Below are 22,339 nucleotides of genomic sequence, written 5' to 3' on the forward strand. Positions count from 1 at the left end.
AGACGCTGAATGTGTATCAGTTAATGCAGTCTTAGCCTGACATGTGATCAATGCACAAAAGGTCAATGCTCAAAAAAATGTTTCCAGGAAAGATTATCACTAACACATACCCCATTCCTGAGCTATCAAAATTATGAAGTTGTGAACATGACCAGAGCTCCCACTACATCTGATGTAATTTCATCCATTTGAGGAATTATATCCTCCTTCGTACGATTTCTTGTATTTAGGGGCACCGTTTCAGAAAGTAGTAAAAACGTATTAAGAAAACACAAGCCTGAAGGTGAGTAAATTCCTTACCTTTAAGGAAAGATTTGATCTTCTGTGTTAAACAGTATTTATTACCAAATGGTTATTTCTGAAGAGATAGCTATAAACGTTTTTTTCTTTCATTTGGAAAATATTTGTACCATGTTTTTTTGTTGTTTTTTTCTTCAAATGTGTCCTTTAGAAGCTAAGATTAAGAACAGTTATATGCGAGCATCAGCTATGGCTTAATTTCAAATGCAGAAATATCATTTTAATGAATGGGAAAGGAGGGGTTCAATTTAATACAGAAAGTAGTCAAATGTTAGCATAATGTAGAACAGCAGCATGAAATTGTTAACAGCTTCAGATAGTCTAATAAAAACTTGACAGGAAAACACAGAGTTAAAGTTTAAGAGGAGACAAAAGTTTAATGGTATCACGGTAAAATAAAAACAAGTTGTCAAGGACTACAGAAAATTTCTACATTTAGTTTTAAAAGTAAAAAAAGTAATAAATACATGAGTCTCTGTAAAAAGAGGAATCTAAAACTACATTGTTATAATATTTTGAATACATAGAATTACTAAGATACTACAGTATTTTAAAAGTTATTGCTTAATGGATAGGTCACGTTTTTCACTATTCAGATGCACTTCAATCTTAGCTTCTGTAGCAAATGTTCTGCTTCCAGCAATAAGCATTTGGGTGCTGTGCACGTACACTTTCATTTCTCCCATCTGGAAAAAAGCCTCAGGATAGATTTGGACAAAGCTAGTTGTCTGTCTTATGACGATCCCTCCAACAGTAAACTGAAAGGATCCTTGTATTTAATGCAGAAAAATGTGAAATTCTTTTCTGCCATGTTTGAAGAAATCAGAGTGGGTACTTGAACATTAGGTTTGCTTAGGCCAAAGGCAGAAGAATTTCATTTGCTTGTAAAAGCATTATTTCAGCTTGTAGAATGCCCTCATCCATTTGCTAATGTATCAATCCTTCATTTGTTTTCAAAGCACATTCTTCATAGCTTTCAAATTACATTGTCATTGAAATAAGTCTCGTGATACTGGAGCCAACACAAAATGAATTTTTTCATTGTAAGTCATCCATGATTAGTACTTCAAGAATCTGGCTTCTGTACTATTTCATGCCAAGCTTCTTTGTCTAGGCTTAATCCTCGGATACAGCTGAGGGTAAAACAGAAATGAGATAAAAAATTAGTGCTTTAAAAGGGTACTTTTTTTTTTTTTAAAACCTCTCTTCGGCAATACACTTCTATAATATAACCTTTAGTAGCAAAAGCATGCTTATAAAAAAAACACCCAGAGCACTAACAAAAGTAAATTCAGCATTCTTGGGCAAGCGTAAAGAAATACTTACCTTGCCAGTACAAATGAAGGCACTGAAAAGTACATATACTTCAGAGCCTTCCTCTCTACACAGATGGGTGGTCTAGTAAAAGTGTGTGGCTTTGTAAGTTAAGAGACTTTTGTGTTCAATCAAGTATGGGATTTTATCCTGCTCTATAAATGGAAATAGAGAGGTATTAAAGTGTTTTGTTTTCTCTCTCTCTGTGCGTATCAGCTTTTATTGATCTAGCTTTGGGCAAGCTGGACACAGCTGTCTGCACACAGACCCTGGAAATGTAGATGCCATGCTTTAATGGGTGGCCAGTTGAATTCACTTTGCTGCCTGGCTGTAGATCACTATCAGCCACTCTGTGGCCCTTAAGCTGTGTACCATTTACATGTTCTGGCTGCACACAGAGGTATGGAGGCTGCCCCTGCTTCAGATGCAGGATGATGATGGATGGAAGATGGCTTGACACAGCACACAGCAGTGTCAGGTGCTTGGGAAGCTCTTAGATCTCAGCAGCAAAGGGCTTTGGGAACAATACCTGCTCTGTAAAACATAGTTACTGGCATACAAAAATAAAAGGATGAACTTCATACAAGTAGGAAGGATGCATCCTCCATGCTCTAAGCTGTGGTAAGTGTCTACATTACATCTTGCTGTTTTTCAGGTAAAGTTCTCCTTAAAGATACCCTCTTCCCTATACAACCAGAATTTAGCTTTCTCCTTTCTCCTAGTTAGCTACTGATGATTAATGGAAGACCAGCAACTTCACCTAGCGAAGACTTAGCCAGTTCAGAGACTGACTTCAGAGATGAAGTCAGTAAGTTAACAGTAGTGTAACACCTGATAGTCTTCAAAAGATTTCATTTAGTATTGAGAATTCAGTATTTTGACAGTATTTTCCTATTTGCATTTAGTTTTAGAGCTCTTGCATAGTTTATGGAGCTAGTGAGTCACTAAGGGCAGAGTACAGAGGCAGATTAATTCATCTTTGTTTTTCTTCAGTGCACCTAACTGCAAAAGGATAAAAAGTGCTGTGATAAAAGTACAGCTTAATATAAGAATATAATGACTAATATAAGAATATGAATGACTAACTGTTTTTCTCTAGGCTGAACAGCTTTTCCTAGATTTCAGGTGCAACATGAAGAGTCCAGTAGTTATATTTGAGACTAACCATCAAATACTGAGGTAGAACAACTGAACAGACACAGAAACATAACAATTAACACTGGGTTTGGGCAGTGCTCCCAAAGGTTCTGTTGGGGTTGTGTTGTGCAAGGAAGATCCCCGATCTGAGCTCTGCTGCCTTGTGTTTTTCAGTACAGAAGCACAGGGGTGCCTCATGCACTCCATGCACACCTGCACTAAAGGCTGAGTGCGTGAGTTCATGAAGAAGCTGCATTTGCACAGTTTACCCTGGGGCAGAAAAAAAAAAAAGGACAAAGCTTGTGTTTCTGACCTGATTATGCAGGGCTGATGACTGCTCTCAGTTTAGAAATGTTTACATTTACATGGAAAACTAAGCAGAAGTACTACTATGTTAGGGCAAATTTAAGAGTACATCGTGGGTAAGCATGACCTGAAAGTGATACAGAAATGAAAACTGATTTCGCATTAGATACAGTAGCCCTTAGGAGTACAAATTATCTGCATGAGGAGAGAGGTTCAGCCTCCTTCAACCATCATATATCAATCAGCTGAAATTCACGGTAGTTAATCCTTAGCATCAGCAGAACCTCTCATCTCCTGCAGCAGGGCTAGTGGATATGTCAAAAAAAATCTTAATGGAATTTTTATGCATGTCCATCCACTGCAGTTTTCTAGCACCACGAGGAGATCTATGGGGAGATAACTGCAAATACCTATTATCTGTACACTGTTATTTAAAAAAAAAAAAAAAAAAGTAGCACAGAAAAGGGTGAAGAAATGAAAGGCCACTTACTCAAGGCTTTCGACATACAGTAAAAATATTATTTAGGACAAAACCCAGACTATGATCTGTATTTGACAATCTGGTTGCTTTTTCAACACTAGAGAAAAGATAACCATAGAACTTCGCAGCGCGTTTCTTTTAAATCTCCCAGCACAAGAGGCACCCTGAATACAGACAGGGATGGACTCAAGACTCATTCTTAATACAAGTGGCAGTTCTGAAGGTCCTTTGTACCCATGTATAACTTCTGAAAAGTGAGGAAACCCATTTTGCATACTCAGCAAAACCTTATGTACACATCATGTTCAGGTAAAATTCCAGAAATGCCAAGCACTCACCCCAAGCAGGTTGCGGGGAACGTAGCCTTCCTTGTCATTCAGCCGTGCCCACCACCACTCAATTTCATCTTCATCTTCCCGGCGCAGGATTGTCATGCAGTCTCCCTCTTTCATGGAGAGCTCATCATCGTTCTGAGCCTCGTAATCCCACAGTCCATAAATCACTCCTTTGTTCATTATTCCCATTTTCTCCTGGACTCCTGAAAAATGATAAAAACACAACAGCTCAATATAAAAACATGACACTTGGAAAGACTGCTGTACTCTTATTGGACAGCAGTTCAGGAAAAAATACCTCGATATCTATCACGCTTAGCTCCTTGTTGTCATCAGGCTACTGGAAGTCAGTCCTGGAACAGGGGGTACTGCAGTTTGCCACTGCACACTGCAAACATTCCTTCCTTACATCGTGTTCAGAGAACACAAGGTAAACAGGGAGGAAGCATGAGAGGAGCACTGATTGGTAAGAGGTAAAATTTTCATGCCGGTGTTCACATTTCCTATATGTAAGTGATGAGCAAGAAACACTTGTCTGCACTCTTAGCTCATCAGTCATCTCTTTCTGCCAGAAAGAGCAATACCTGCATATGCTGACCACCATTTTCATTTTGTTTCTCGGGTGTCATTTTCTGCCAGTGTCACTTTTATTTCTCAACTTTAAAACAAGTTGCACCTCAGACCTACGCCTGAAAGGTCTGCCTGCTTTTGGTTAAGTCAAACACTTAACTCATCAGTTCTTATTTTCTGCCACTGTGTCAATGATTTTTTAAACATTGACATCAGAAACACAAGTCTGTTAAATTGCTGCTAGACCAAGATAATTCATAGTTACATGCACAGATGTTTTTTTAGAATTTTCTCATTTTCCAGCTGTAAACAAAGGTGAAAAATTACTCTGTACACATTCATCAGCTTATAAGCAGAAAATAGAAAAAGGTATTTTAATCAACTGTTATATGAAATCCTTTTAGCTAATTATTCCATTTTAAAGCAGTGAATCCTGTGGTTGTTTGTTTGGTATTAACAGGAGCAAATACATTGTACATGGTATCACTAAATCTGTCATTTCCTTTTCTGTCATTTTGTACAGATTTTTACCAATGTCTGATAAAGAAAGTACCTGTTCAATTGAAGTTCTTCATTTCTGCTAATACCAGCTAATTATGTAAAATTAAATCAGTCCCCACAACATTTTGTGAGCTCTTAACCTGAATTTGAGAATTAGAAAAATTCACAAAAGAAGTATCTCAAGGCCTACTGAACACAAAGACACTATCTCTTAACTCATTTCAGAGTTAAAACCAGTACAAAATATTGGATAACTGTTATGATTGTTAATTTAGTCCTATAACCTTCCTTGGGCATTTACTATTGATGAGAACCCATTGGAATCTGGATACATAATTACTGTATTTTTGTTTAACGCACAGATTTTGCTGCTAGTTAGATAAGCTTCTTCCTTTCATAGGGAAAACTGTATATTTGGCACCGAGCCAGGTGAGAACAGCTTGGGCTGTTTTGAAATATACTGTCTGAGCAGCTTACACAAACTCAGACTTCTCCTGTTACACAAAAACAAAAAGCTGGTATTTTCACTGCTATTACTCTAACCTCTTACCTACAGATGATACTGTAGCTGGTGAGCTACAAGGTGGGAGGAGGTCACAAGAACTACATACAAAACACACAAAAAAGTAATCTAAAACGTCACTGACTCATCATCATACTTGTTCACTCTCTCCGATAAAAAGAAGTTTCCTTATATTCTTGAATAAAACCTACATTTAATATGGGATTATTTTTTTCAATGTAAGAAAAGAAAAGCAGCAGAAAATCAAATTCAGTGTTTACTATCCTCAGTTTAGGCAGAAATTTGGCAATACTTTTCCTGGTTCTAAAGTTCACTTTAGGAAGTATTTCTCATTTAAAAGACACTAGGCAGCACATACAAACTGCCTACCAAGTGATCTATATCACTTTTTTTTGTATGTAAAAATATTTACATGCTGGAGTTCACCTAACCATCATCTCATATCAATGCATTTGTTGATACACATACTTAACCCATTTCAAGGTTGTATTAAAATAGAAGAATGTTGTTACTCAGATGTTCTTCACAGGCCCAATGTTATGAAGCTCGTCTCAGTGGGCCTCATTCTGTCACAGTAAGATGGCCAAAACTTCTCTTTCCCAGAGGAATTTTAGGCATGGGTACACAACCCAAGTATATGCAACTTACCACTTCTCATCCAAAAACATACCAACAAGTGCAAAGTCCCTGATAAGCTCCAGTACTCAGCTGTCATCAACATACCGTATAAGAACTGGGAGCATTGTGTGTAGCCTTCCTCCATTTCCTCACACTTGTCTGCTGCTGTCTGCATGTCACTGTAGGTCATAGCAAATACAGCTGCACCCGACTCCACCAGGAACTTGCACACCTGCACATTATTGCAAGATGCTGCACAGTGTAATGGGGTCCTGCAAGCCAAGAAGAAAAAGATGACACAATTACTTTTATTGCTCATAGCAGTGTTTACAGGCTCCCTTGGGCAAAGCACCCTCATGTGTGACCTCCAGCAATTGGTACTCTATCACTGAAAGCTTCCTACCCAAACTACTTAAACCAGGATTGTCAAGAGCAATTGCTTTTCACAGGTAACAGGGGTTATTAAGAGCTGCCTGAGCCTTAAAGCTGGGTTTCCAAATGGATCTCTAGTTATTCTATCCTCTTCTAATCCGTCAATGTTTTAAGAATATTCCCCAGGGCAAGAAAGGAGAAAAAAAAAAAACTTCAAACAAACAAAACCAAAACCCCACACTCAGAAATCCTCCTGAAATCAAGCCTATTACAGTCTAGACAATGATTTCAAAACCTGACTTGGTGACAAGTACAGGTAATTGGAGTAACTGCTGAGGTGGAGGAACAACAAACATCTGTATTCAGTCTCAGGCCTTAGATGCTTTTGTTATAGGTAAAAATAATAATAAATCACCGCCATAACCTTTTAATCGATAAGCTATCTAATACCCTTTAGGACATGTTTGTAACTCATTAACAGTAACATGCCTGGCTTGTAGGCTGTAGGCTTTCTGCTTTCTTTCATTTTTAAGTTGTTTGAGTGTTGGACAGAAAACTAAGGAAAGTTTGTGGGGCTGTACACTACTGCCCATAGCCTACATGGTTATCACACAGAGAGGACACTGGGAATTTCAGCAAATGGCTCATTATGCATAATTTGCCTTCAATATTTAAAATAAATTGTTATGTCTATTTCCTAAAAACTGGGCCTCAAACACATACTTTTTTCATATAAGAAGTATAAGTATAATTTACCTATTTATTACCTATTACCACCACTACCTTCAGAGGGAGCTATGGTAGCCCCGAGCTGCAGCTCTGTTGCAGACAGGATTCATAAAGAAGCACTAAAAGCCTTACCATCCATCGCTGTCTGCAGCATTCACATTCACACCGAATTGTACCAGGAACTTCACGATCTCTGTGTGCCCAGCACACACAGCATTGTGCAGCGCAGTAATCCCTTCATCGTTGGGCATGCTGGGATCTTCAACCTATTCAGCCAGAGAAAGGAACCATTTGCATTCTGGTGAAATTATAATAAAATAATATCCTTGTACAAAAATCAGTTGGCCTATTCTGAAATAGGATTTTGAACCGTAATTCTCTTAAGTGTTTGAGCTACAGGAAGAAAACTACAGCAGTAACCAATCCCACAAGAAGATTCATGTATAAGCTTGTAGGCTCCCTTAAATAGCAAGAAGCTAAAATGGTTCAGAAAAATAGTATCCTGATAACTTAGTAAAAACATTTATAACAAATTTCAGACACCTGCCTATCTAAGCAAAACCCATGTGAATTTTGTTTATCAAATGATTTGATAACATGACAGATAGGGGACAGAACACTACATAAGAAAATGAGAAGAAGAAATTGTCCTGCAAATTTACTGTCCTGGTGCTAAATTTCCATTTCGGATTTAACACATATAAAAAACAGCCTTCAAATGGCCATGTCATTGCTTATCATCTCAAGGGCAGACCTCCATCGTGCATTATTATTTTAGCTTCCCAGCCCAGTCCAGAAGAGCTACTGCTTTCCAGTTTGAACTGGGATTGCTGTTCCTTCTCTTATAAGACAACATTTGTACCTCATAAATGATTCTCTGCACAAGATCAAACTCCCCCTCCAAAGACGAATCCAGAAGCAATGCAAGGGGGTTGAACTTCACTCTCATCCCATGCGCGATTCTCTCAGAGCCAGTTTTACGCAAGTTTGTCCTCTTCCCCTGTGAAAACGGTAACAATTACAGGACATTTTTTCCAGGTTGAGCAAGAATACAAAATTGTGTATGTGAGAATGACAGCAGAAACAACCAATTAAGACAGTGAAATTAATGAAATTTAGACTATTTTTAACCACATCCCCAATACATTACAAATAGAGAAGGTTACGAACATTACAAAAAGATCTCTGCCTTCATCTCCAGGCAAAGACTTTGAAGTCATCAATATCATAAAATTCTCAAATACCTGATGGTCAGGAAAACGATGCATATTTTTTGTATTCAAATTATTTTAGCATTAACACTCAGGTATGTTACACAAACCAAAAAACTTGAAAGGCTCTACAAAGTACACTTTTTCCTTAAGCACGGATGCTTAGTTCCTAACCTTCTGCAAAGCTTAGCAGAGGTTAACAGGAACAAAAACAGGGAAAATGGTTAGGGAAAGAATGTAGAACTAAGTGTAGAACAGCTTTAGATGCTCCCAATGATACTGGAAAGAAATTATGTCTATATAGCTGAATTTGTCCTCTTTCCTATAGAGAATATGCATACATTAGATCAGCGCTCTCCCCAGCTGGCTGTGCAGCAGCAATAAACACTATTCACAAGGCTATGCAAATTTCCAACAGATGTCCGAGCAAAGATGAATAGAAATGAGTCATGTTTTGCAAAAGCAAACATGTGAAGCTAAGTTTTATAAGAGATTCCTAGAAACTACTCTTTTGCCTGTTGGTTTCTACGCATATCAGAAGTACAGGCTTTTTAAAGAAAGACCCTGTCAGCACAACCCAAGTCTTTAAATACGAAATTAAGAAATTGGTCTGCTTTCTTATCATCACAGAATTATTATAAAACCAACCAGAACAGAGTTCTTACAGTTTAAGAAATCTACCACTCAAGTTTCCTTGTAAGAGGCAGCAAGGACACAGTCTTAAAAGCATGAAAACTTGCAATGACTATTCTAAGGCTAAAAAAGCATGCTAAAGCTTTCAGCTCCTCTGCAGTGAAATGATGGAGGTATAAGCACTTTCATGTACCTGGTTATTAAAATTACACTCATGATAGGTTTTAAAGAAACTATGAGGAACCAAAAGCATTAAGCATTTCAGATGTACAACCGTGAGATAACACCATACCACACGTGTATACACAAACCTCCAAAACCAAACAAGACTAAGATGCCACCTACACTTAGCCCAAAGGACTCCATTTTGATGCAACCTGAGAATTAATTGGTGTCAAATTCAAGTTCCAAACAAACACAAAATAATCAGAAAACATTTGAAAAGTTTGAACTTGAGAAAGTGCAAGCAGCTGATGTCTACAAAGAGCTACTTGAGCAGAAACTAAATAAGTCAGTTTCCCCATACTTTTCAAGGAATGCACTTTCAAATAAACAAGTGCAATCCAGGATTAAGATAATTAATTTCCATCCCAGCAATAGAGGGAAACACTCTGAAATCTGTATGGCTCAAAAAAAAAAAAAGAAAGTTTGGACTTGGTATAATAGGTAAACTTCTATACGGGATGCTTTTTACAGCCCAGAAGAGCTTGCACATAAAATTTCGTTTTAAACTTTTCATCATGTCATTCACTTTAGAGTCAGAGCTTTTCATTAGTGGCATTCATTTTGGAGATAACAAGTATCACACAGACATAGCAGACACCCAAAGAGAGACTTCCAGCCTGTTTGTGGACCTGTTCTCCCACATACGCTTCATCTCTGCAATAGACCCAGGATATATGGCAAAGCTTGAGCTGACTTACAGAGCACTGAAGTTGTAGGTTAGCTAATACTCACAGGAGGCAAGGAAAACTGTCCAGTAACTTCAGGAGGCCGCATATTGAATGAGTCCTCTCCCAAACTCTCTGGTTCCCCTGACGGATATGGGGGTGGTGGGTACGGAGGATACTCCTCTATGTATACTTCCAGTGGCAGTGAAGCCTCCAGGCTTGGTTCTTCTGTTTTTGGCTGTGTGGGTTCATCAACATCTGAAACTGCCTCAGGTACCGTCTCCAAAGCTGAGGAGGGAAGAACAGCTTCGCTCTCATCCACTGGTGTGTTTTCTGCTTCCTCAGCAATTGCTGGTTCTGGCATTGAAGAAACCATTTCTTTCTCTGATTCCGTACTTGCATAGGGGTTTGGGATTTCCACTGGGCTTTCAGGACTGACAGCTGATGCCATCTGTTTGGAGGGATGTGATGGAGCTGAGATAGTCTCCATAGCAGCCAGAGTTGTCCTCTGATACAACAGCTTCTGAATGTTTGGGCCATTAGGTCCTTCTGGCTCGGTGATGGAGCTACGTTTCTTCAGTGGTCTGGGTGCGTTGGAAAGCTTTTTCCGTAGTGCTTCCAAATCAGCATCGCTCTGGTTGCGGTATGGGTTGGACAGGAAAGGCAGCAGTTTGGTTGGGCTAAGGGGACGGGGTATTCGCTCAGTTTCATGATTCTCATGAGCAGACGTCGTCGTTTCTGTCTCGGGCTCTGGGCTGCCTGGCTTGCCTTGGAGGTTTGAGTAGACATTCTCCGACAGCGGCAGCTGATTCTGCACACCAGCTCCTGCCATCACAGGCTTTCCATACACTAGAGAGCAGTTCAGAGAGGGGTAGAAAAAACAAAACAAAACAAAAAACAACTGTATCAGATCAACGAATATAACAAGAACACACAACCTGATTCACGTACCTAAGGCAGAGAAGCACAACAGTAGAATCAACCAAACAGAACTAAACCATTAACAAGGTTTACTGTTAGTACTTAATTAACTTGCAAACACACTACAGATGCTCTGCGCTCCTTGTTAATGCTTACATACAACAGACAAGATCCACCTAAGATTCTTACAGCTGCACTAACCTGCTTAATTCCCCCAAGAACAGCTTTGTACCCACAGATCAGGTGGAAAGTATCTCTCTCTGAGGCTTATGAAGACAGAAGAGAGGTAGAGAACTACAGGCTTACCACTTGGGAAGTGTGGTCCTCTGGTCTGTGCTCTTGTCAAAGCACTTTGCACTGCCTGCTGGAAGTTCTTTCCAGGAGTCTGCTGTTGTGTGTACATGCTATAAATTGAACTTGCAGCCACAGTTTGCGGCTTTCGAAACGGTGGCAGTGAGGTCTCTTTGGATGGCTGAGGGGTGAAAGGTCTCACAGCTGCTGCTGGAGGACTTTCCTGTTTGGAGGAGGGAAGGATTTGTTCCTGGCTAGAAGGACCTACGAGTGGTACAGAAATTCTTTGCTGTATCTGCTGGGAAGGATGAGAGGGCTGCTGTGCCGCTGGTTTTTGTTTGTTCCCCATAGTTACGGCAGCCAAAGGCAGCTTCTGTGGGTTTCCATCCAGCTTAGTATCAGAAAGTTGCAGATGACTGGCTTGACCAAAATAAGGCAAGTTTATCTGTTTTGGTTTAGTAGGAACAGGTGGCGGTACCTTTGTTACATTTTTATTGGCTGTCTGAAAGAAGAAAGAAGTTAGTTAAGATTAAACTGGGAAAAAAAAAAAAAAGAAAAGAAAAAAAAAACACTTGTTTTAAGAAATCTACCAGAAAGGACCAAAGATCCCCAAAGAACGACATGGTATCTAGCACTTGTACTATTTCTGCAAAACTGTTTACAACCTCCTGGGAATCAAAGAGGCTTCTCAAAACATTTCATCATAGTTATCACAGTTATTTATACTTTGGAACCTGTTCTCCTGTAGCAGCCATGCTTAGAACATCAAACGATGACTGGGCACACTAACTTCTCTAAAAGCAGAGGTAGACAACAATCTGTAGGCAAGAAGCTTGCTCTACAATGGAGCACCCGACATCCCCAGTTCTCCCATGTTAACTTCACCCCTACGCAATCAAATCACACCCTTGAGTCAAGATTTAGGGGGGAAATCTTCCTGCAATCAAACATCTGAAGGACTCTGCTGAATTAAACAGTACATAACTGATTAAAAAGGCCTCATACAAATGCCTCTGTACATAAAATCTTTGGAAAAAATATTTGCACACACACTAGCACAAGTAACACAGCTTTTTTTTTTTATGTGATCAAATTATAGATTTTCATCACAGTAACTGTAGGGAAAGACTGAGTTACTGGCTGACATTAAAAGCCTAAAATACATTGTTCCTTAGAAGTAGTCTTTTAAAAGAAGACCTAGTTACTTTTCAAAGAGCTTCCTGATAGCAGTATTTGTAAAGCTATGTAGTAATCTCTATCAGATGAAATACAGAAAAACCCAGCAAAGCTCAGAGCTGAGCAGTAGCTTGTGTTCCCTGCATACCTGTGCTTCTCGCAAGAGATCTTCGCTGCTCTGGTTCTTCCTCAGTGAGCCCAGCCCAGCAGACTGATCCACAGAATCAAACATTGAAAACGGCCGCACTTTCTTCTCTTTGTCTCGCAAGAAAGCTTCTCCTTCAGCTGTTAGAGAGGGAGGAAGATTTTATTTAAATGATAACACAATTATAAGAATTAGAATCCTGTTCTGTGCAAAAATCAAGACTGCGTTCATAAGGGATGCTTGTTGCCCTGTGCTAAGGACCCAAGGGCATACCAAATGCTCTGTCTTGCAAATTGAACTGTAGCAGTTTTGAAGGCATTAGTATCTACTTCACCACCTCAAATAAGGTATTAAAAAAAAATCCCTGCAACACCACACTACAGTTTGCATTGCAATAGTATTTGACTTGTAGAGCTTAAGGATATGGTTTAGTGGGGACTGTTAGCGTTAGGTCAGAGGTTGGACTCAATGATCTTGAGGTCTCTTCCAACCTAGAAATTCTGTGACTTTTTTGTGCTCTCAAATTAATTTTACTTTTTACTGAGGCATTTAGGAAAAACAGATGTCATTAACTTGGTTGTTCATATTTTATTTTAGCCAAGCACATAAGAGCATACCTTGACCTTCACCAGCCACAATTCCTTTTCCTGAAGTTAAGGCTGATCCTTGAGTAACATGATTGTCTGCATTTAAGCTATTCCAGTCAGCAGCAGACAGGGAAGGTTTTGAACTGGGGACCACAGAACCTAGGAGAGAACAAATGAAACAGGTTTGCTCAGTCAGATAATGACAGGACAAGGGGGAAGGGTTTTAAACTAAAAGAGGGGTTTAGATTAGAGGCTAGGAGGAAATTTTTCACTCAGAAGCCAGTGAAGCACTGGCACAGGTTGCCCAGAGAAGCTGTGGATGCCCCATCCATGGAAGTGCTCAAGGCTAGGCTGGATGGGGCTTTGGGCAACCTGATTTAGTGGGAGGTGTCCCTGCCCATGGCAGGGGTGTTGGAACTAGGTGAGATCTTCAAGGTCTCATTCAACCCAAGCCATTCTATCAGGTTATGCTAAGATACTGCTTTGTTGACTTATTAATTACAGGATTTTGTTTTGTTTGTGTGGTTTTTTTTGGTAGTACTCAGGTCTAGACAGTATACAAGTATCACGCCCAGGTTAACTGCTACAAAACCTATCACTTAAGGTACAGTTCATTTCAGAGAATCATTCAGGTTGGAAAAGACTCAAGACCACCAAGACCAAACATTCACCTAACTTGCCAAATCCACCACTAAATCATGTCCCTGAGCACCACAAATACACATCTCAAACACCTCTAGGGATGGCGACTTCACCACTTCCATGGGCAGCCCATTCCAATGCCTAATCTCCCTTACCATGAAGAAATTCTTCCTGACATTCAATCTAAACCTGCTGCGATGCAACTTGATGCTATTTCCTCACATCCTGTCACTTGTCACTTGAGAAAAGAGGCCAAGAAACCTCTATACTGCTTGGACCAGAGCTAAAATCCATTCCAGTAGTTTTACAATCTAAACCTAGATAAAACAAAATTGTTCCCCATCCTCCAGCAGAGCAAAAGAAACCTGGTACTTCATAAACATTTGCTAACACTGGAGAGAGGGGAGGGAGAGAAAGGAACAAAACTGGTCTACTAGCACAGCCTCTGTTTTTCCTTTTGGGAAGATTTGAGTTTCTCCTATCTCCCTGTTGAAAAGCAAGTCTGAAAGATATCACAGAAGAGATATCTGCATCTCTCCAGCTTCTTCTGACTTTCACTGAGCTGAACTTTATCTCACAGGAGGTAGATAGAGAAGCCAGGTAAACCTCCATCAATGCTCAAAGCAACGGAGGCCAAGCCTTACATCACTTGTTGAATTTATGTCTCTCTATACTCCTGTGTCACCAACATGTCAGCAAGCTTATTGCTATTTCTGTGCTGCAATCAACTACAAGAAATGTTATAAAGAAGGCAACGTTCGTTAATCTTTTACATGTCACTTCAAAAATGCATGATCAGAAAACTTGGCTTTGTTAGTTGTTAATCATGTCTGCCGTAAGACTGTCTAGAAAGTCAAACAAACACTATTGTACAGTTTTTAGGAGAGTAAGAAAAACACAAGGGATCACTAATTTATAGAAGAAGCCCCCTATGTTCTGTGCAGTATAACAACTCTAATTATTCACTGGGACAATTACTTAATTTATAACGCATTGAATCCTATAGCCTCAGTGTTTATAAAATATATTCACTGGATCAGGCAAATTGCAAGAAGACTTCCACATAAAATAGTATTTTGTTTTAAAAGAAAAAAAAATCAGGGCTGGTAAATTAGAAGAAAATGAAATAGTTCTGGAGAAGAAATCTTAATTTCAAGCTATTACCTGCAAGAGCTTTAGCTTGTGAACTGCTCCCAGCTCGCATGTTTGGCAGAGTTTGTGTTTTTAGAGGACCATCAGGTGCCTGCAAAGTTTGTGTCCCATCTGAAAACGCTGGCTTCACCAGAAGTTCAGGTCTGGAAGCAATACGTGGCATAGTAGAGGACTGGATGTAAGGACCAACTGCTGCCACTCGACTTGGAGCAGAAGCCACTGGCTGGGGTAAGTTCCCATCTGAAGAAACCTTAAAACATTTAAGGGAAAAAAAAAAAAAAAACAAAATTATGCTGCAGCTTCCATGCATCAGAAAGTTAGAGCTAGAAGTCAAAAAGGATAAAGGAAGTGAAAAAATATATTCCAGTATAAAAAATGAAGCTTTTTTTTAAAACTTTAACAGATATAAATATGATGCAGTAATAACAACAACAAAAAAGATTCCATGACAGCATAAAAAGACTTGTCTGTAAACAGTAAGTAGGTTAACATCAATGTACCATGAAAAGTACTTTAATAATACAAGAGTTCCACCACAAACAGATAAAAATCACAATTCTAGCATCTGAACAGCCCTCCCCACAAGCAAGTTGTTACTTCAGTCCATATGTGCCACAAATAATACATACATATTTTTAATTAAAACATCCAGCACTTACTGGTACATTCTCTTTCTGTTGCAGAGCTGCCTTTTTCTTCCAGAGGCGCTCCCGCAGCTCATTAACACGCTTATCCATGACTGCCACCTCTGAGTTGCGCTTGTTCAAACACTCCCTCTGTTGCTGCAGCTTGGCATTCTGCTCCTGGTTCAGTTTGTTCCTCAGCTGAATAAATTCATGGTGGAGGGGGGTGGGGAGAGGACAACAAAACCAAAACAAATTAACTAAATTAACTTTCAGGATGAAGGACAGGAAACAGCTACAAAGGGAAAACCCTTCTAAAAAGTCAAGCCTTGCTTGCAAACTCCTGAGATTATAATCCCCTGAGAAAATGCTGGGTAGTCTCCAAGCTGTGCTCAGGGAGGAGGTGCAGACTGAAAACCCCATCCCCTGCCTGCCTCGAGCACAGTGCCTCCAGTCCTCCATCTGCAGCACCTGGGCGACTGCACAGCTCTGCCCAGAGTGAGAGCGTTGGGATCTCTTCCCAGCAAGGCAAGAAGCGACCTAACCAACTTTCCACCCTTCAAGCTGTGGGTCACCCACAAGCCCTGTGTTACCTGCAGCTCCTTGTACAGGCGGTCGAGCTCGGCTACGGCTGACTGGTTGTCGTGGTAGCCATCAATCCGGCCGTTCTTCAGCATCTCCAGCTGCCTGGTGAGTTCCTCTACCTTTGACACGGCCAGCACTAGCTCACGCTGCTTTTGCTGGAACAGGCTGTTCATCTGTTCAATCTCCTCCACTGAAGAGGGCGAGAGAGCACAATAGTCGCCCTGAGAAACAGCTGAGCGTGGGCTGCTTCCCAAGCAGCACGGCGGGGGCAGAGAGCGCCCTGCTGTCCCCTGGAGCAGCGCGGCACAAAGGCTGTGGCCGGCTGCTGCAAGCCCAGGGCCTCTGGCAAACCAGCTCTTCCTTGCGGGAGCTGCACGTGCAAACTTGGTAGTGAGATTATGGAAATCCCAGCTACTTAAAGTACTCATTGGGGGGGTGTTGCTAAAATTTATGTAACGCTCAGATTCCACAAGAGGACATTCACTCAGCCACAAGGCATATATATGATGCTTATAACTCTGAATTTCAGTCATAGGGAAGACAAATGACATAATGATAAAACACTCAAGCTGTTACATTAAACAAAGCCTTTTTAGAGTTTACTACACACAGCTGTCATCAGCTGTTCTTACTGTCCAAAACTGTTGTATCTCAGAACAAAACCCAAAGCAGTAGCTGTTCAAGCAAGTGCCAAGACCAGACCTTCTGGGATGGTGCAGGGAAGCATGATCACACATGCTCTCAGATCTCAGCTCGTGTCTTTTGTGTTACAATGTGGTGCTCTTCCTTCAAACTGAGTTGTATCGAACAAGATAAATATCAAACAGATAATGCATTCTCCCCACAGAAAATCTTTTGTTTTTATCTGGAAAGCACTACACCATTTTTATCTTTTTATTCTAATAAAGCAGTATATTTTCATTTCAGTGCACATGAAAATGTCAAGTTCTGTATGACACAGACACAGAGGTAGGAAGAAAAGAGAGGCAAAAGAACGTATGTTGACATGAAGTCTGAAATAAAATATTTAATACTGCATCAACTTGCTGAACTGCAATCACCCAACTAGTACTGTAGAAAGACAGACACCAGTCTAATTTTTGTAACTGAAAAGAAAATACACAGCCACTTTGGTCATTAAGTTACCTCCTGCGTAAGAGGCAACACAGGTAACATGCCAATCACATCTTTTTTTTTTCAGGCCAAGAAGAAAATAGCAGTCTAAATATATGTGTAGTTTTAACATAAAGAGTGGAAAAAGTTACTGTGGTACACAAACGTATTCAAGTAAGGAAACAACCTACACTGAAATTAAAGAGCAGAAACACTAGGCTCAAAACAGGCTAGAAATGCACTTATGGGATATTTTGAAATATGATAAGAGAACACTTTTTGTTCTTGGTCATTCAGGAGTGCTCTTGCTAAATGTGAGATGTGAAAACAAAGATTAATTTTTCTTGGAATACTGCAAATACCTCATCTAAATCACTGAAATCACCACAGATTTTAGACTTCCAAGAGCCATGCTCCATGAAAAATCACAGCCTACTTTCTCCAACTCACCTAACTTTCCATTGCTGAGTCTTTTTTGCTCCACGTGCCCTTTCAGTGCTCTCACTTTCTTAAGTTTGGCTTCCTGATTCTCAGCAATTTCCTTTAATCGCTTAAGTTTTTCCTGTTCAGCAGCTTGCTGTTGCTGTCGCTGATCTTGCTGTTTGAGGAATTTCAGACGCTGTTCCTATAGACGAGATAAGGAATTTATTTACTTACTTATTTTTAAAAAGAAATTGTGGTAAGGTATTGACAGCAACAGTGTCAAAACTTGTATACAATTGCCATTGCAGCTCAGATCATCAGTTGCTACAGCCCAGTATCCTGACTTCCCAGAGTGACAAGGAGAGCCTGTGAGAACAGGGCAAGCACCTCCTGATACCCCATACATGTGCCCCAATACCATCCTCCAGGAACCACCATTCAGTAATGCGAGAGCCTCCTGAAACAAAGCCATGTCTAACAGCCCTTAGTACATTTTTCTTCCATGACATTGCTCAAATCCTTTTAAGCTAAGAAAAAAAAAAATAGCATTTACGTTCCATGATGCTTTCGAGTTTCATTTAATCACCACTTTTTCTTCAGTTGCCAGAACTAGTGGTTATTTCCTCTCTACCTTCTCCATGCTGTAAGTTACGCTTCTCTATCATATGCTACATTTCAGTAGTTTCCAACATGACCTATAGTCATTTAGATATTGTATATATATAAGGTATTCCATAAATTATTGATCACTTGTCTCACTCTTTCTACTTTTTCCAGTTCAGTTAGAACTTCCTTGAGCTGGGGAATGACTGCACAGCAAAGCTCTGAAATTTTACCATTTCCAGGTAATAATCACCAACATCACAAAACAGAATTCAAGACATAGGAAAACCTTTATAGTGACCTAGCCCCACTTACACAACAGACATCATCTCAATGGAGAGGATTCTTCTCTCCAAGAGTGTACGAGTAGGGTGGTGCACTATTAGTCTCCATATATATAGAAGTCTATAGTTCAGAGCTAAAAGAAACCACTAGATCACCTGTAGATGATCCTGTAAGTACTAGCAGTATTTTAAGTTACTGGCTGATAGGTATGACTGTCAGTTCTGGAGATTATAGGTTATTCCAATAGTAGGAGAACTACTAAGACTTTCCCAAGCATCCAGCCAAAGACCAACAGCCACAACTTTCAGCGGCTACTAACATTAGAACATTTCCTCCAAAAGAAAATATAAAAACTAATTGGTGGGGGGAAAAAAAAGAAAACAAAACACATACTAGTCATATTTAGAAACATGGGTTCTTGTGCATTTTGATTAAAAAAGAAAGAAAAGCAAGCTTGCTTTCCAGAGAAAACCAGGCAGCACCTGCAGTATCTGCACTTTATACAGTATACACTATATTTTCCCATACAGGAAAAAGAGTCAAAAAAATATATATTACAGCCCACGTCTAAAAGGAAAGTGTCTTTTTCCTTCTGAATCTATTTTTAATACTGCATCTGATTTCAGAAGGCAGGAAAGTGGCAATGGAAAGCCTCCCTTTAGAACAAAAGAATGAAAAATTAATGAAGAATTCTCCAGTGGGACAACCATAAGGCCACTCCGCTTGCTACCAACCACAGGCAACAGACACCTACCTGATGGGTGGCCATCCATCATACTCAAGCTCTTAACTATTTTTTTTTTATTATTTTTTTTTTTTTTGTCTTGTATGACTTCTTTTACACCAAGCATATAAAACGTTTGTATTTCTGGTTCTATATATACAGTGACTACAATTTCAGAGTTATTACAGAGACCTCAGAGCTATCTTACAAAGATTATCTTACTTTCAGAGCTATCTTACAAAGACCACGTTCTATTACCATCACCTGAGTGAATCAGCCAAGAGAGACAGGGCTTCCAAGAGAGGAAAAGGAGTGAGACAGGAGCCCCAGCAGCCTTCTTTGCCACCAAAGCACATTCTGAAGGGCCTGGGAACTCATCTACCCAGATAGTTAAACGTTCCTTAGGATGGGCTTGCGTGTAAAGATTCTCTGCCAACAGCAGCACTGACAGTGGTATTTTCAAGAGTAGTGTGCAGCAAAAATGCTAAAGCCAAATACAAAATCCATGCTACCATTCTGCAGATATGTTCAAAATATTTTTTTCCCTAAACAATTCAGGAGCAATGGCACCCGTGTGCCATCATTAGCTTTTCTGTTATTGTTCAGCAAGCATTTTATAAATCACTGTCCTAGTTATTTCTATCACATGCACACCATCTTTTCCAGACAGTTGCCCCAGGAAACCAGGCACACTGAACTCTATCAGTAAAAAGCGAGATCTCATTACAGGACAGCATTATACCCAGAAACAAAAGCATTGTTCAGTGATCAAGCTGGTGAATGGCTGGTCACCACACTGAACAAACAGGGCTGGCAGAGGCGCCAGGATGAATGGCAATATTAATGCTATACGCTCCATCATTTTAGTAAGCTATTGGGTCACTTCAATCACTGGTATTATTTTAATCTTTTACTATGGGATATTTGTACAGATTGACTTTCAAATTTAAAAAGTGGGAGCCAAAGAAATGGAGACACCTGTTTAAAAGAGGTGGGAAAAAAAAACAACACACAAATCTCTAACCCTCCCTCTACCTCATACAAGTCCTACTGCCTTTGTTCTTGGCTGTAAACAATCTTATTCCAAACTCACCTTGTTAGCCAGCATTTGCTGTTGAGCCTCAATTTGTTGCTGCTGACGTGATGCCATTTCCTGAAGTTCAGCCAGTGTCATATCCATCCTTGGAGCGCTGATCTGTCAATGAAAATCCAGAGCATTCTAGAATCTCAAATTGGGCTAGCATGCAATTCAATGGAGCTACTGCAGAAAACTATGTTTAAAGTCTTTAAAAATAGTAACAACCAAGTATTCGATAGAATAATTATAAAGAAATGGCATATTTCTACTTTAAAGAAATAACAACTTTTAAGCCTTTACAGATGTGTGCCTCAATCCAGCAACACACGTAACCTAACATTCTTGGAAAAATAACATTTCCAGCAAAATACCAGCAGCGTTTTAAAGTGGCGTTTCAGAGCCATTTATAATTAAGCTCAGCATGACTCAGCTTTGACTGACTGAGCCCAGAATGATCAGCCCATGGCAGGATGGATTGGTGGTTACAGGTACACCATTACAATTCAAAGCACTTCTACTTAAGTTGAAGAAACTGGAAAATTTAAATTGGGGATGGGGGACGTGGGGAAATCAAAGGTAGTACTATTACATTAGTCATCTGTTCATGTCTTTTTTTAATCTAGATTCTATCACATAGCCATAATTGTATCTTCTAGAGCAAGAACAAATGACAGACACTAAGACACTAACTGGTTTCAAATTGAAACCTTGAACTATGTCAGGCCATTTCTCTGACACCAAACTGAATGTGGACAGAATCAGTGAATTGAAGAAGAGAAATGTGAATGGGAGTAGAGGAGGGAAAGTGGTGCTGAATTTGCTGCTCTAAGATCACTCATACAAACACATATCTGGCAGCTAACAGATCTCAGAGAGATCTTAAGAACTGAAAACAAGGGTGATAGCTGTTAGAGGCTTCATGTCTATTTTAGAGCAGTCATTAGAAATCGTCTCTTAGTTTCCAGGGTAGGGTTTGCACAAGTATCTTAAAGGAAGGGAAGCCTCTGTTTTTGCTGTGCTGTCCATTACATCAAGCACTTACTCCATTCTCCATTCTTCGATCACCAGGCACTTTCACACCATTTCTTTTTAGGGATGGATCTTGAGACCTCTGCCCAGTCCCTAGATAGAAATTCAGGATAACATAAACAGTAAGACATTTTGGAATTTTTTTTATCCTTTTAAACATAGCATTCAAATATAAAAAAAAGGAGAAAAGGCTCAATAATTCTTTGTTTATAATCTGAACTATTCTTCCCATGTTCTTATCTCTAAGACAAGTTTAAATGATAACACAAGATATTTTATGAAGGGGCTGCTGTTCAATGTTGACATTTATTTTAAACCATAAAGCTGTTCAAAAACAGACAAACAAGAACAGCTTAACCAAAGGTAGGCTATTTCAATATTTCTCTTGTGATCAACAAGCAGCTGGCCCCTCCTAAGTCTGCATTAGAAAAGCATTGTCACAAAACTGGGTTGCCTTCTGCAAATGACATTGCAAATGGCTAATTCAGAGAGATGCATTTGGACCAGTGTCTTAAAACCAAGCATCTAGATGTTCAGGTGTTGTGTTGGTTTCTTTTTTTAAACTGTCTCACAAAATAACATGAACAACAGTTACCAGTCACATAACATGAAATATGCACCATTTAATCTGTAGTTAATTATTTGCACATAGTGTAAAGTTTAATATCACAAAATGTTTTCATTGTGACAGTCATTCTGACAGGAGAGATGCTACTTAACTAGAATCCAACTTAAATGCTTCCATCAAATCACATACAAATCGTGCTTAGATGCCTAAAACTAAGCTCACTAATTTCCCTGTAGGACATACATGCACTACAGGATGAAGCCATCTTCTGTTAGCTTTTTGCCTAGCTGAGCAAATCCCTGCAAGACTAATAAGTACAGCAGAGCTCCTAACTATTCATTTGGTCCCCCTCAAACATAGTGCTTAGCTATCTTATGGACAATAAAATGCGTATAATACTTATATTAAGAGTACTAAGCACATTGAGCTTGAAACAAAATAAAACCTGACAACTAAACTGTGCCATAGCATGTC

At 39.6% G+C, this 22,339-nt stretch overlaps 1 protein-coding gene across 1 annotated transcript in view; it reads right to left on the reverse strand.

The window, feature by feature from the left end:
• Positions 1 to 651: 651 nt before the first annotated feature.
• The window catches only part of TP53BP2 (tumor protein p53 binding protein 2), a 46,225-nt gene continuing 24,537 nt past the window's right edge, over positions 652 to 22,339 (reverse strand). Inside the window, exons 4-18 of the mRNA XM_032184705.1 lie at positions 21,311 to 21,390; positions 20,284 to 20,385; positions 17,606 to 17,780; positions 16,051 to 16,232; positions 15,494 to 15,658; positions 14,847 to 15,084; positions 13,071 to 13,199; positions 12,457 to 12,593; positions 11,148 to 11,634; positions 9,988 to 10,769; positions 8,049 to 8,186; positions 7,319 to 7,452; positions 6,191 to 6,357; positions 3,877 to 4,076; positions 652 to 1,433 (exon numbers count right to left, since the gene is read on the reverse strand). Coding sequence (XP_032040596.1) covers positions 1,392 to 1,433; positions 3,877 to 4,076; positions 6,191 to 6,357; positions 7,319 to 7,452; positions 8,049 to 8,186; positions 9,988 to 10,769; positions 11,148 to 11,634; positions 12,457 to 12,593; positions 13,071 to 13,199; positions 14,847 to 15,084; positions 15,494 to 15,658; positions 16,051 to 16,232; positions 17,606 to 17,780; positions 20,284 to 20,385; positions 21,311 to 21,390 — 3,158 coding nt within the window. The 3' untranslated portion in view covers positions 652 to 1,391. The remainder of the gene's footprint in view (positions 1,434 to 3,876; positions 4,077 to 6,190; positions 6,358 to 7,318; positions 7,453 to 8,048; positions 8,187 to 9,987; positions 10,770 to 11,147; positions 11,635 to 12,456; positions 12,594 to 13,070; positions 13,200 to 14,846; positions 15,085 to 15,493; positions 15,659 to 16,050; positions 16,233 to 17,605; positions 17,781 to 20,283; positions 20,386 to 21,310; positions 21,391 to 22,339) is intronic.

Source organism: Aythya fuligula, chromosome 3, assembly GCF_009819795.1.
Source record: "Aythya fuligula isolate bAytFul2 chromosome 3, bAytFul2.pri, whole genome shotgun sequence".
NCBI lineage: Eukaryota > Metazoa > Chordata > Aves > Anseriformes > Anatidae > Aythya > Aythya fuligula.